This window comes from Colobus angolensis, unplaced genomic scaffold (assembly GCF_000951035.1).
Source record: "Colobus angolensis palliatus isolate OR3802 unplaced genomic scaffold, Cang.pa_1.0 Scaffold74, whole genome shotgun sequence".
Taxonomy (NCBI): domain Eukaryota; kingdom Metazoa; phylum Chordata; class Mammalia; order Primates; family Cercopithecidae; genus Colobus; species Colobus angolensis.
The window spans coordinates 12,495,965-12,510,311 of NW_012121154.1; the positions used below are offsets into that span (position 1 = coordinate 12,495,965).

General features: G+C 36.5%; 1 protein-coding gene across 2 annotated transcripts in view; it reads left to right on the plus strand.

The window, feature by feature from the left end:
* Positions 1–14,347, plus strand: part of KMT2E (lysine (K)-specific methyltransferase 2E) — a 100,623-nt gene that overhangs the window by 22,365 nt on the left and 63,911 nt on the right. The window contains exons 2-3 of one of the 2 annotated variants that reach the window (XM_011927755.1): positions 2,128–2,201; positions 4,828–5,012. In XM_011927755.1, coding sequence (XP_011783145.1) covers positions 4,942–5,012 — 71 coding nt within the window. In that variant the 5' untranslated portion in view covers positions 2,128–2,201; positions 4,828–4,941. The remainder of the gene's footprint in view (positions 1–2,127; positions 2,202–4,827; positions 5,013–14,347) is intronic. The other variant, XM_011927756.1, reaches the window with a different exon arrangement.

The window sequence follows — 14,347 nt, forward strand, 5'->3', positions numbered from 1 at the left end:
CAGGTTTGAGGGAGGAGCAAGGTCAGTTTGTTAGTGCGGTTTCATTTAATGATCAGAGGAAATGCAATCCAGATATTCTGGAGTGAGATACTTAAGTATTTAATTTCCCTTTTTGAGAGAGGCAGCTGCAAGTGTTTTTTTCTTTTTTTTTTAAGGCAGAGTCTGTCACCCAGACTGGAGTGCAGTGGAGCAATGTTGGCTCACTGCAACCTCTGTCTCCTAGGTTCAAGCAATTCTGGTGCCTCAGCCTCTCAAGTAGCTGGGATTACAAGTGTGCCTCACCACACCCAGCTTATTTTTGTATTTTTAGTAAAGACGGGGTTACACCATGTTGGCCAGGCTGGTCTTGAATTCCTTACCTCAGGTGACCCGCCCGCGTAGGCCTCCCAAAGTGCTGGGATTACAAGTGTGAGCCACAGCTCTCGGCCATCTGGCAGTTTTTAATTTCAGGCAAACTGATGTGTAGGCTCTGGAATCAGACCACAAGGGTTCAGATCTTGATTTGGCTATTAGTTACGAACTTTGAGCAAATCTAACTTGTCTACCTCATTGTAAAATGGGGATAATATACCTATATCGTAGGATTATTGTGGAGATTAAGCATTGTAAGCACTCAGAATTTGCTATCATTATTATTATAACCAATAGCTGGGGAAGTTTGGGTATCAGAGAAGTGCTTGTAGAGCACTATCTGGTAGTAATGTTAGCTCAGTTGTAGAAATACATATTCATTTTGTTATCAGATTTGTATTTTACAGTTTTTTAGAATCTAAAATTCTATTGTTTTGATTACTTGGAGTAATCCGTTAATGTGCTTGTAATTGTAAGATCATCAACCTAAATCAACTTTCATTTATAGTTGAAAGTCAGAACAGTGAAATGACTTGCCCAAGCATTCATAGGTAGTAACTTGGAATGGATCTTGATTGACTAGTGTTCTTTTCATTTTACCTTAGTCAGCTGCTGTAAATTAAATCTTAAATGAATAATAAAGGCTGTTTAATTTCCCATCTCAGTTACATGTCTGCTCAAAATTTCTTTCAAGTTTCTTTAATTATTTCCATTCGTAATTAAGCCAAAAATTTACCTCCTTAGTCTCTCAGTGATACACACCCAAAATATATACATTAATTTAATTTAAAATATTTATTGAGCACTGTGCCAGGTGCTTATAAAGGACAGAAATATAGTAAATGGCTCTTTCCTCAAAGAGATTGTTATATTGGGCACTTTTATTTGTAATTTTAGAAAATATTTTTCCTCGTATTTTTATTCTTTCTGCCTTTTGGGTATCATATTAATCTTTAAAGTTTTAGGTACCATGTTAGTTAGAAGTAACTGTAATTTTTTGTTTTCTTTTTTTTTAAAGACAGAGTCTCCCTCTGTCACCCAGGCTGGGGTGCAGTTGTGCAATCATGGCTCACTACAGCCTTGACCTCCTGGGCTCAAACAATCCTGCCATCTCAGCCTCCCAAGTAACTGGGACTACAGGTGTGCATCACTACATCCAGCTAATTTTTGTATTTTTTGTAGGGACGAAGTCTCACTGTGTTGCCCAGGCTGCTCTTGAACTCCTGGGCTCAAGTAGTCTACCTGCCTTAGCTGCTGGAAGTGCTGGGATTACAGGTGTGAGCCACTGCACCCAGCCTGTTTTCTGTTTATTTTAACATGGTCTTAAAGGCAGCTTCAGACTTCCAGTTTTCCTGATAAACTGTTTTCTACTTTAATTGCTTTTTTTTTTTTTGCCTTTTACTTCATTTTTCCTACTTTAGAGTTGTGTTTGTTTTTATTGTTTTTGTTTTGGTATTGTTGCTTTTGCTAAATCTGTTTTTAATATTGTATTAAAATTTAACATTTTTTAAAGTTATTTTTAAAATTTTTTAAATATTAAATTTAATATTGTATCCCAGTGTTTCTTTTTCCAGTTTGATTTAGTATTTAGCTTTGATTGTTGCCTTTACTTGTGTTTACATTCATTTGTGTAAAAGGAAGAATAAATTTATCCTTTTAAGAATTGGCTGCTTTGTGTGAGTCACTTTGGTTTTAGGTACCGTGTTAGTTAGAAGTAACTGTAATTTTATGCCATTTTAAAATAGCTCAAAACTCCTATGTTCACTTGGTTTCTAGGTCTATTCTGGATAAGCAGGTTTTGTGAAGACATTTATTCTTTCTTGGACCTCAGATTTACCAGACATCTCATGGTATTTCCTTTTATATTATTTCTTTAATGGCTGCCATTTATTCTCAGTGTATTTTGTACATATTTTACTTGTCAGCTGGATGACCAGTTTTTTGATTCACATGTAAGATGTGAAAACATTGTGTTAATTGTTCAGGTTGTATTAAAAACCTTTTCCCTTTATTTATAACCTTTTTTTTTTTTTTAATTTTTGAGACAGAGTCTCGCTTTGTTGCCAGGCTGGAGTACAGTGGCACAATCTCAGGTCACTACGGCCTCTGACTCCCTGTTTAAAGCGATTACTCCTGCCTCACCCTCCCGAGTAGCTGGGATTACAGGCACATGCCACCAAGCCCAGCTAATTTTTGTATTTTTAATAGAGACAGGGTTTTACCATGTTGGCCAGGATGGTCTCAATCTCCTAAACTCATGATCCACCCGCCTTGGCCTCCCAAAGTGCTGGGATTACAGGCGTGAGCCAGCACACCGGCCTATTTTTGACTGTTTTTTAAGCTCACTGTGTTAAAGGTCACATCTTTTCTGCTTACTACAGTGGCTTTTCCTTTTTGAAAAAGCCTAACAAATTCATCATTTTATTAAATATCAACAAGATTTTTAAGCAATGTGAGTTTTCTCATTATAAGATTTTTTATATTAATGAAAATAGTGAAATATTTGCCTTAATGTCTTAATACATATGACCTCTTGTCTTCTGACCTCTTGTGAGTAAATTACTGAGATCTGCTTTTCCTATTGAATCAAATTCAGAGTCCGCAGTTCTGTTTCAGATGTGATGATGTATCTTTGTCCTGAGGATGAGCTTCTGTGTTTTTAGGGAAATGCAGTTATGGGAATGTCATGTAGTTGTTTTTAATGACACTTGATTATACAGGGTGATAGTTCGTTTAGTTAATTAAGCCAGAGCTGCAGTTTCATCTCAAGTGCTCTAATGCATTCACCAGTTCTTTGTAGAATGCTGTTATGTTCCAGGCACTGTGCAGTTTGGAAGACAAGCAGCAATAGCACAAATAAAAGTCATTGTCTGAAGGAGGTTTGTGGCAAGCTCTTTAATGAAACAGCTCAAGTGTGGTGTTTATTGAGGATGGCATATTTATATAAAAAGGGACATACTGGTAAATAAATACCTAAGTAGGTTATTTTAAATTAGAAGTATCATCAGTTACTTAAAAGACTTTAATAATGACTTGATTTCCTTTCAGTGTCTGCCTCTAGTAAATATACCTAAAAGTATACCACTAAATATAGTATATACCTAAAGTGCAAGACTTTTTATGAGTCTAGCATAAAAAACAGTATTTCTTCAAGTAGCAATTCTTATAGCTGCCTATAATATTTAGTTAACATTTGAGAATATCCAGGTTAATTCCTGTTTCACAGATTGTACAGATTTTGAGTTCATACATTATGGGGGAAGATTGCCAAAGTGGGTAAATAACGTGTTAATAGTGGTTTGAATTCTCCAAGAAAACTAGCCTTGAACTTTTAAACTATGTGTAACTGGAGGAGAGCTACCAGATTACAAATTATTATAATATAAAAATATGTAATAGTAGACAATTGCACACTGCTTTTCAATATTTCAGGTATTATATTACAGAGACAAGGATAATGACTGTTGCTGTTTTCTAATTTATAGGATTATCTATATTGGTTTTGTTCCTGAGTTGCACCTGTATAATTTTTGAAAAGACTTTGAGTGGATATTTTATAAACATACCTATAGCCACTGTTATGTAGTGAATTTAAATTAGAAAAATTGATGTTGAAGCTAAGTATCTTTTAGTTGCTGTTGTAAATTAAAAAAAAAAAACTTAGTTTTTTCTACTAATTGAATTAGGGGGTATTAACTCTTTAATAACTGAACAGCTTTAGTGGAAGAAAAAGAGAACTCCCTCAACAGTATACTTAGATTTACCTGTTATAGAAAATGACAACTACTGTACAGTAATTGAATTTATTACCAATAACATAGTGTCCCTTACATACAAATACAAACAATAGAGTAGAATTGGTTCAAATCCTGGTTTCATCTCTTAAATGGAGCAACCTTGATTAAATTATTTTTAAACCATGGTAGCTGGGGGAGAGCTACCAGACTACTAATTATTATAATATGAAAATATACAATAATAGACAATTACACAGTGCTTTTCAGTATTAGCCTGTTTTGGTTTTCTTTTCCTCAGTGGTAAAATGGAGATACCTTTAGGAGGATTAAATAGACCATCCATGTAAAAAGCTGATTATGGTGCTTAGTCCATAGTAAGTACTCAGTATTTGTTATTATATTGTTAGATCACTCACTGAACAAAGAAGACTTATTTTTGCATACTGGCACTGTAAGAAATTACATTTTATCCTTTAAAATGAATATTTTTGGTTCTTCACTAAATATGCCTTAGTAATCTTCTTGTGGCATCCTAAATTCATTCCCTCAGAAAGATTGTGATTTAGAAACTTTTCTTTTGATCATGATCACATAACTCAGTTCCAGAAAAATTAATGAGAGAGACTCTAAGCAAATTTCAATTTATATTGAGTTTTTAATAAAGAATGTTTTCTTCATGTTATTTTACTTACTGTTATAGTGTGACTGTTGCTTTTTTGTTTCCTTTTCTTTTAAACAGGGTTTGTGGATGCACTTAGATGTTTGCAATGAGCACTGTGGCTGGCATGCCCCAGTGTTTTGGATACCAATGCATAGGACTCCATAGTAATCGAATTTACCAGAGGCGAACGTCATGAGCATAGTGATCCCATTGGGGGTTGATACAGCAGAGACGTCATACTTGGAAATGGCTGCAGGTTCAGAGTAAGTATTTAAATTGGTTACATAAGCAAAAAAAAAAAAAAAAACCCTTCTGGAGTTAGAAAGTAGGAAGAGCTGTAAGTGGAAAATATTAAATTTCTTCTTTCCTAGCCATTTTTTAAAGTAAAAACAAAAACGATTACCTTTCTCAAACACTGAGAACATGATTGCTAACCTTGTTTTCCTTTTAAATAGTATTACCACTAATATTCATTATTGAAGTATTGACATGACTTTTTTTTGACTCCAAATTTCTGAGAATTGATACATTTTTTACGAACTGTATTTTACTATAGTATTTGATATTGTTTCCAGTGTCACTAGAGCCACCTGCTGACAGGAGTCATTAGTTTGTTGGTGCTTGGGTTCCCCCCACCCCCAGCAACCAGGTGGAGTTTTGCTGTGTCGCCCAGGCTGGAACGCAGTGGTTCTATCTGGGCTCACTGCAACCTCCGCCACCCGGGTTCAAGCAATTCTCCTACCTCAGCCTCCTGAGTAGCTGTATTACAGGCGTGTGTCACCACATGCAGCTAATTTTTGTATTTTTAGTAGAGATGGGGTTTCATCATGTTGGCTTGGCTGGTCTTGAACTCCTGACCTGGTGATCCACTCGCCTCAGCCTTCCAGAGTGTTGGGATTACAGGCGTGAACCCTGTGTTCAGCTGGTGCTCGGGTATTTTTAGTTTGAATTTGTATAATTGAAGATTCTAACATATTTTGTATATAATGAAATATTTGCAAAAACTTTTTACTTGTTCTTTTTTCTCTCAGTGCTTAACATTTTTGCTTGTGATTTCTTGACACTTAATCCACTATGAAGAAGCTATTTTTTCTGTTGCTTTTAAAGTGAGTGTTGATTTGTTTGTACTAATTGGAGGTGCTTTCATTTAAGCGTGGCTTTGTTTTTGTCTTCAAAAGCCCGCTTTAAAGTACTGTCCTTGCATTGTTTACAACTATTCTTTTTTTGTTGTTTGTTTGTTTTATGGCAGAGTCTGGCTCTGTCATCCAGGCTGGAGTGCAGTAGGGCAATCTTGGCTCACTGCAACCTCCAGGCTCAAGGGATTCTCATGTCTTAGGCTCCTAAGTAGCTGAGATTACAGGTGTATGCCACCACACCCAGCTCATTTTTGTATTTTTAGTAGAAACAGTGTTTCACCACATTGACCAGGCTGGCCTCGAACTCCTGGGCTCAAATGATCTGCCCACCTTGGCCCCCCAAAGTGCTGGGATTACAGGCATGAACCACCGTGCCCAGCCATGTTTACACCTGTTCTTAGGGTGATGCTGAATTTTTCATTTGTTTCATACTTAATCATAAACAATTTTTTCTTATTTTTTTTGCTTGTAATACAGAGCTCGTTGTATTCATATAATGTTCTGTAACAGTGTTAAGCAGCTCCCCTACTTTGAGCAAGATGTTTTATATAAAATATCTTAATCATCCCAGCAAAAAGGCAGGTATTATTTTCATTTTATAAGAAATGCAGCTCAAGGAGATTAACATATTTGCCTATGGCCACATAATTAATAAAAAGTAGAGTTAGGTTTGAACCCAGAGTTGCTTGGCTCCAGATTCATGCTGCCACATAGGTCAGAAGAGTCACATTTAGTTAATAGAGGAGTAAAATGGAGTGAAATGCTACATGTGATGAACTGAGGACAATTGTCATACCAAACTTCATTTGCTCTTTATTTTTAAATTTCTTATGTATTTTAATACAAATATTTAAAAATAATAGATTGTAAGAGAGAGAAAAGAAGTAGACAAATTTTGATCACAAATCTGAAGGAGTATATTGAGAAGTCATGGAGATTTTTTACACCTATTAATATAACAATTAGTATAACCTATTCATGTTATGCCTTCAATAACATACACTGGCTATGGTTATATTATTGAGGTGTATGTTATTGGAGGTCTTAACACTCAAAGGGAAAATTAGAGGTTTTACCTAGGATCTAAGATGCTGGTGTGAGCCTTTCATCAAAACCCACTTACAGTTTGAGAGTTTATACAGAGAAGAAATTAGATTTTTAATTGGGAAGAAGAACGTCCTTTAAGTCCAATTTCTGAGGAATTAGAGCTTATTTATTCAATCACTCTAAACTGTTCTTTTTCTCTAAATACCTCTCTCAATTTAATGATTGGCATTTTTCCCTTTTTAGATTTTCAGTTCTAACTTACTTAAATTTCTGCACTAATAATATATGATGTGGCTTAGATGATAGTTTATGATGATTTTTTAATGAATAAGGACATTCTGGTATAAAACAAATAAGATTTTAAATTTGTAAAGTGGTTCCAGAAGAATGTGGCAATATCAAATAGATTATTGCAAACAGAGTAGTGATTGTTCTTCCTTTAATGTTTTTGACGTTAATTTAGAATTACAACATGTTTGTAAATAGCCTGTTTTCATTTTTAAGAATGGAAATATTACATAAATAATTCAGCTCAGTGCAGTGGCTTATGCTTATAATTCCAGTACTTTGGGAGTGTGAGGCTTGAGCCCAGCAGTTTGAGACCAGCCTGGGTAATACAATGAGACCCGGTCTCTACAAAATAAAAAAATTTTAAAAATTAGCTTGGCATGGTGGTGCATGCCTGTAGGCCCAGCTACTTGGGAGGCTGACGTGGGAGGATCACTTGAGCCCAGGAGTTCCAGGTTGCAGTGAGCCATGATCACACCACTGCATTTCAGCCTAGGAGACAGAGCAAGACCCTGTCTCAAAAAAGTAAAACAAAATAATTCTACTTCTGATGACCAAAAATGTTCTCTGTATTTGTACAGTTAGTGAAGTAATGAAAATTAAAGTGGTATAAATTTAGGACTACCAAAATTTATGCTTTGAGTAACTCTAGTCTAAAATAAGATCCAGTACCATTTTGTAATATAGGCTGTTTGCTTCATTAAGTAAATAATCAACAGTCATAAGTAGTACTCTGGTAAATTTCACAGGGATAGTAGGGACAATGCAGTTTGATGGGAAAAATGCTAGACCAATTTCAGGACTTTAAGGTATTTTTTCTTTGCTATTATAGTACCATGTTGACTTAGAATTAAGAGTTCAGAATTTATTTTACAAATATGGACACTGAGACCCCAGAGTATAGTTATGTGGCATGTCCCAAGGGTATATAGTGACTTTAGTGGTAGAGGTAGGACTTGGATGTAGAGTTTGTGACACTTAGATCAGTCATCTCCTGGTCTGTAAAACTGGAGATTGGACTATCTGCTCCATAAAATACCTCCTAAGATAGTGCCTGATTATCAGTTTGGAGCAGCAGTGACCCTATTTCCAAGAATAATTCAGTCCCACTACAGTCAGTCCCATACCAGGCAGATTGCAGTAGCTAATCTACCAGTAGTTTTGTGACAGTGTTGTTGGGGGGAATCAATGAATTGCCCTCTGAAGATCCACTATCACCGATTCTAGGCCAGGAGAATGCTACTTTCAGTCTTCGATATCTCTGAGGGAAAGGAAACCACACCCTGATACTCCCTTGGAGCCAGATGCAAACCAGCCTTGCCACACTATTTGTTCTACCTGCTTTACTTACCAAGGCTTAGGAGCAGCATTTCACCTTCTCCGGGCTCCCAGTATCACCTGAAGGGGTCAAAGGTAGGGCCTGGGTGACTCATTTGGATTAAGTCTTGACCCTTTGTCAATTTTATCTGTGCCTCTAATTCCTGTAATTGGGCACGGTCTAAAATGTAGGTCCATTCAGATGTCCAAATCCTTATGGTGTTCTTCCTTTTATTAATTCTTCCACCTGCTATGTATAATTTAGTTATTACTGTGACCATGCTACCATCACATTAAGGCCATGCCTAGTTTTCAGGTCTTCTTATATTGCCCGATCTCGCAGCAGAATTTGATACTATTGACTCCCTTTACCTTTGGCTTTAGTGAAAATATATATATATGTTTAAGTTGTGGCAAAATAGATACAACATTTATCATGTTAATCATTTTTAAGTGAACAATTCAGCGGCAGTAAGTACATTCACAGTGTTGTGCAGCCATCACTACTGTTTTCGAACTTTATCATCCCAAATAGAAACTCTGCATTCATTAAATAACTCCTCCTTTCCCGCTTCTCCTTGTACCTCGTAGCCTCTATTCTAGTTTCTATCTCTATTTGCCTATTCTAGATACCTCATATAAGTGGAATTATAAAATACTTATTCTCTTATGTCCGGCTTATTTTACTTAGCATAATGTTTTCAGGATTCAACCATGTTATCGCATATACCAGAATTCCATTCCTTTTTATGGCTGAATAGTAGTCCATTGTATAGATGAACTATATTTTGCTTATCCATTCATCTCTTGATGTACACTTTGGGTTGTTCCTACCTTTTGGCTATTGTCAATAATACTGCTGTGAACATTGGTGTACAAGTATCTGTTTGACTCCCTGTTTTAAGTTCTTCTGGTTTTATAGCTAGGAGTGGAATTGCTAGGTCATGACATAATTCCACATTTAACATTTTGAGGAATCGCCGAACTCTTTTTCCATCTGGTTTTCTTTTTATGGCGTGATCTCCTTTTTAAATGTTTCTTCTTTTTCTTAAATATTTGTGTTTTCTAGGGATCTGCACTACCTTACTTTGTAAACTGTCCTGGAGATTTCATCTACTTTTATAGCTTTCACTGTTTTTGTATGCTCATGACTTCCAAATCAGCCTTACCTAATTCTCTCATGAGCTCCACTCACATAGCCCTCTGCGTTACTAGACCACTTAGATGTTCTGTGAGTAGTTCAAACTTAATAAAATTAGTATTATACTAACACACTAATTCTCTCTTCTTTCCCTCTTGTCCTCTCTAGTAAATTTACACCAAAAAAGCCCTTTTATTCATATATTCTGTTTTTCACTCAAAGACAACAATACACATAAACCATAATTTTTTCTAAAAACACATAAGTCATTTAATTTTCCCAGTTTTTTACATCACTGGTTCCTTGTTGCCTTTAAGTCTAAATTCAGACTCATTCTAATAGTATGCAAAGGCTTTCTTTTTTTCTTCCTTTCTTCAAACTCCTGTTTGAATGGTTTCGTGGTATTCCAGTCTAGAGGTGTACCAAAATTAAGTTTTAATCAGTCTCTTATTGAATATGTAAGTTGTTTGAGCCAAATATTACAGTGAAATCAGCATTCTGGCATAATTTTTGTGCATGTCTTTAGTGATTTACTTAGAATAAATGTGATCTAGAATTACTAGGTCAAATGGAATGCAAGATCTTTTTAAAGGCTACTGATATATGTTGCCAGATTGCATTCCTGAAAGTTTTTGTCTACTCAGAAGAAGTCAATACCCTGGCAGTTGGGGACATTTAGTGTCGGAGAAAGTAGGTTTATAGAATTTAACTCTTGAGAGTATCACATTATGATAGCATGTAAATACATCAAAATTTACCTTGCCATCTAATTTTATGTAATATATTCTGAGAAGTTAAGACTGTGTACAATACAGTTTAACAAAATTGCCATTAAAATAGTTAGTTGTATTTTAAAAGTTGATGTGTCAAATGTGATCCCAAGACCATCCCCAGGCTCAAAGATTTGCTGGAAGGACTCACAGGATCTAGAATGTAGTTGTACTCATGGCTAAGATTTATTACAGCAGAATAATCCAAAGCGAAATCAGCAAAGGGAAAAGGTACATGGAGTGAAACCTGGAGGAAAGCAGGTGCAAGATTCCATGAGGCTTCTCCCCATTGAGGCACATAGGATGCATTTAATTTCTTCAGCAGTGAATTGTGACAATACATGTGAAATGTTATCTACCAAGGAAGCTCATTGGAGACTCAGTACCCAAAGTTTTTATTGAGGGATGGCACGTAGGCACCTGCCTAGAATGTACCAAAATTCCAGACTCCCAGAAAGAAAATAGGTATACAACATAAACCATATTGTTTGTATAAACAGTGTAGGCAGAGTAAGCTACCCTTATCATTTGAGGAAAGTTTCTTATCAATGTAGGGAACTGTTTACCAGCTAAATTCACAAATGCCAGCCAAGGGCCACCCTTGTAAGGAGGTCTTTCTACCCTCTGGTAACTATCCTCTGCACAGTTGAGTTTTGCAGGATTGAGTTGAACTATATGAATGCCATTTTTATAGGTCAGAGTTGGTCTGATATCAGTAACTCTGTATTGTTCAACTTAATAGTAAGAGAAGAAGGAATGAATTACAATTTGTTGAGTGCTGCTGTGCCAGGTAAATGTTTTACATGTGTTACTGCATTATTTTTATACTGTGAGCTCATTGTTAACTTCTTCCCACTGATGTGAAAACAAAGGCTCAGAAGGGTTAACTAACTTCCCTGAAGTCACGGATTGTAAGGTATCAGAACTAGGGTGATATTCCTGGTCTATTTTAGATCCATGTCTTGCTTTTTCTCACTAAACCAGTGCTGTTAGTTATCGGTTGAATTTATTACTACCTGTGCTTTTCAAATACTTCTGCAGAAACAAAATATGTAAAACAGATAAAAAGAAAACAACTCTGGTTAAAATGGAAGTGAAGGGCTTAGAGCACTTTTAACCCTTCTCCTACCATAGACATTCCCAAGGAGCTTGCACAAGACAATAACTATGCTCTTAGGAAAAAGAAAAGGAAATGGAAATACCCTGTGTTTCAGCAGCTATAGTAGACAATTGTGTGAAATCCCTTTTTTGGGGGGGTGGGATAGGGGCTCAAATAAAGGACCTCAAGGTTGCACAGGCTGTATGTAGTACAGTAGTGTGATCATGGGTCACTGAAGCCTCCACCTCCCAGGCTCAAGCAGTCCTCCTATCACAGCACACCGAGTAGCTGGGGCTACAGGTGCACACCATCACACCTGACTAATTTTGTATTTTTTTGTAGAGACAGGGTTTTGCCATGTTGTCCAGGCTAGTCTTGAACTCATGGGCTCAAGCGATCTGTCTGCCTTGGCCTCCCAAAGTGCTGAGATTATAGGCATGAGCCCCGGTGCATGGCCAAAATCCTCATTTTTTAATACCAGGAAATCTCATGATATTTTTATTCAGCCAACTGAAGGATTAAATGCTGGGTTTTTTAAAAACTCCTATTGTGACATTTAAAATTTGATTATTTAAGGGAATAGAGTTTTAAAAACCTGGGTCAACATGTGACATTTAATACTAGATTTTATAGCTAGCTCAGTTTCTCCATACATTTTCTCATTTTTAAATTTAATTTGGTTCCTGATTATTAAAAAGTATGTGTGTGTTGTTGAAAATCCTCTTTTACTTCCCTAATTATTTTAGAATTTAGAATTAAATTTAGAACAAGGGTCAACAGAACTTTCCTGTAAAGGGCCAAAGAGTAAATCTTTAAGACTTGCAATGATATGGTTTCTGTTGTAACTACTCAACTCTGCTCTTGTGGCTGGAAAGCAGACTGTGTGTGTAAATGAATGGACATGACAGTGTTCCGATAACACTTTGTCTACAGAATCAGGAAGCAGGCTGGATTTGGCCCAGGGGTTCTAGTTTGCCTACCACTCGTTTAGAGCAAAGAAATCTTGATAATGTACTGATTCTAACAAAGAGTACTAGTTTTTCTCTGATTTTATTGGCTTAAGCAAGTACTATTTCAATGGTATGACTTTCTTTAAATGTAATTACGTAGAGGAAACAGCAAGTACAAAAGGTCCAAGGCAGGAACTAATTTAGATTGTCCTAAAGAACAGGGAAAAAATATCAAAAATGGGATAATAGACCAAGGAAAGAATATTAAAAAGAGATTAGAGGAGTAGGGCCTAGGGGCCATAAGAAGTTAAGATTTTAAGTGAAATAAGTGCTGGCCAGGCGTGGTGGCTCACACCTGTATTCCTAGCACTTTGGGAGGCTGAGGCTGGCTGGTTGCTTGAGCCCAAGAATTCAAGACTGGCCTTGGCAACATGATAAAATCCCATCTGTACAAAAAAAAAAAAAATACCAAAGTTAGCCAAGTATGGTTGCTTGTGCCTGTAGTCCCAGCCACTTGGGCTGAGGTGGGATGATTGCTTGAGCCTGGGAGGTCTAGGCTGCAGTGAGCCGAGATCGCACCTCTGCATTCTAGCCTGGGTGACAAAGTGAGACTGTGTCTGATAAAAAAAAAAAAGTTCTATTTCAGTGCTCTAAATTGGTAAATATTTATTGAGGGCTTGTTATATGCCAGCTACTGTATGGGTCCTGGGGACACAACTTCAATCTAAAATTTTGTATTTATATTCAAATTCTGTTTTTTCTCTTATAAAACAGAAAAATGGCCAGGCGCAGTGGCTCACACCTGTAATCCCAGCACTTGGGAGACTGAGGTGGGTGGATCACCTGAGATCAGGAATTCGAGACCAGCCTGCTGAACATGACAAAACCCCGTCTCTACTAAAAATACAAAAAATTAGCTGGGTGTGATGACAGGCGCCTGTAATCCCAGCTACTTGGAGGCAGATGCAGGAGAATTGCTTGAACCCAGGAGACAGAGGTTGCAGTGAGCTGAGATCATGCCACTGCACTCCAGCCTGGGCAACGAGCAAAACTCCGTCTCAAAAAAAAAATAAAGAAAAAAGAAAAATGTCACTTTAAAAAAAATTAGAGTCCTGTTCCTCCACTTGCCCTCTGGATCTTATCCCTTCTCACCTTTTCAAAATCTTCATTCTTCCCTCTTGGCTGCAGTCATCCCATGTCTCTTGCATCTTCAGTTTCTCTATTAGATCATTCCTATCACATACAAATATAACAGAATTATTTCCATTTTTTATTATTTCATTCCTCTAATTCTCTTTATAGCAAAACTCCTTGAGAAAGCTGTTTGTACTTATTATCAGGTTGCACAGCACTACTATAACCTCCTGTGTTGTCAAACTAATTGGTAGTCTTGTATAATTTATATACATTTTTTCAGATTTGATGTAAATAATCATCCCTTCCCTTTCTTCCTACTAGAAAGGTTTAATTTTGGATTTCTGGGTACCACACTTAAATGACCACTATTGCTCATTTTTTCCTGACTTACTCTGTTATGCCCAGGCACTTTAAATGTCTAAGGTTCAACTGCAGTCCCCTCTTCTTTTAAAAAGCTTGGTTTTTAGGTTATTACCTGGCTTTAAATATAATCTCTATGTGTGGTTACCCTCAGTTTTTTATCTCCAGTCATAATCTTCCTAAGCTTCAGACTTGCATACGCAAATTGACAGCTTCACTTAGAATTCTTGATCTTCTTCTGCCCCCAAATCTACTTTTGGTTGTTGTTTTTTAGGCTCATCTACTTCTTTTTTCTTTTTCTTTTCTTTTCTTTTTTTTTTTTGTTTCTTTTTTCTTTTCTTTTTTTTTTTGAG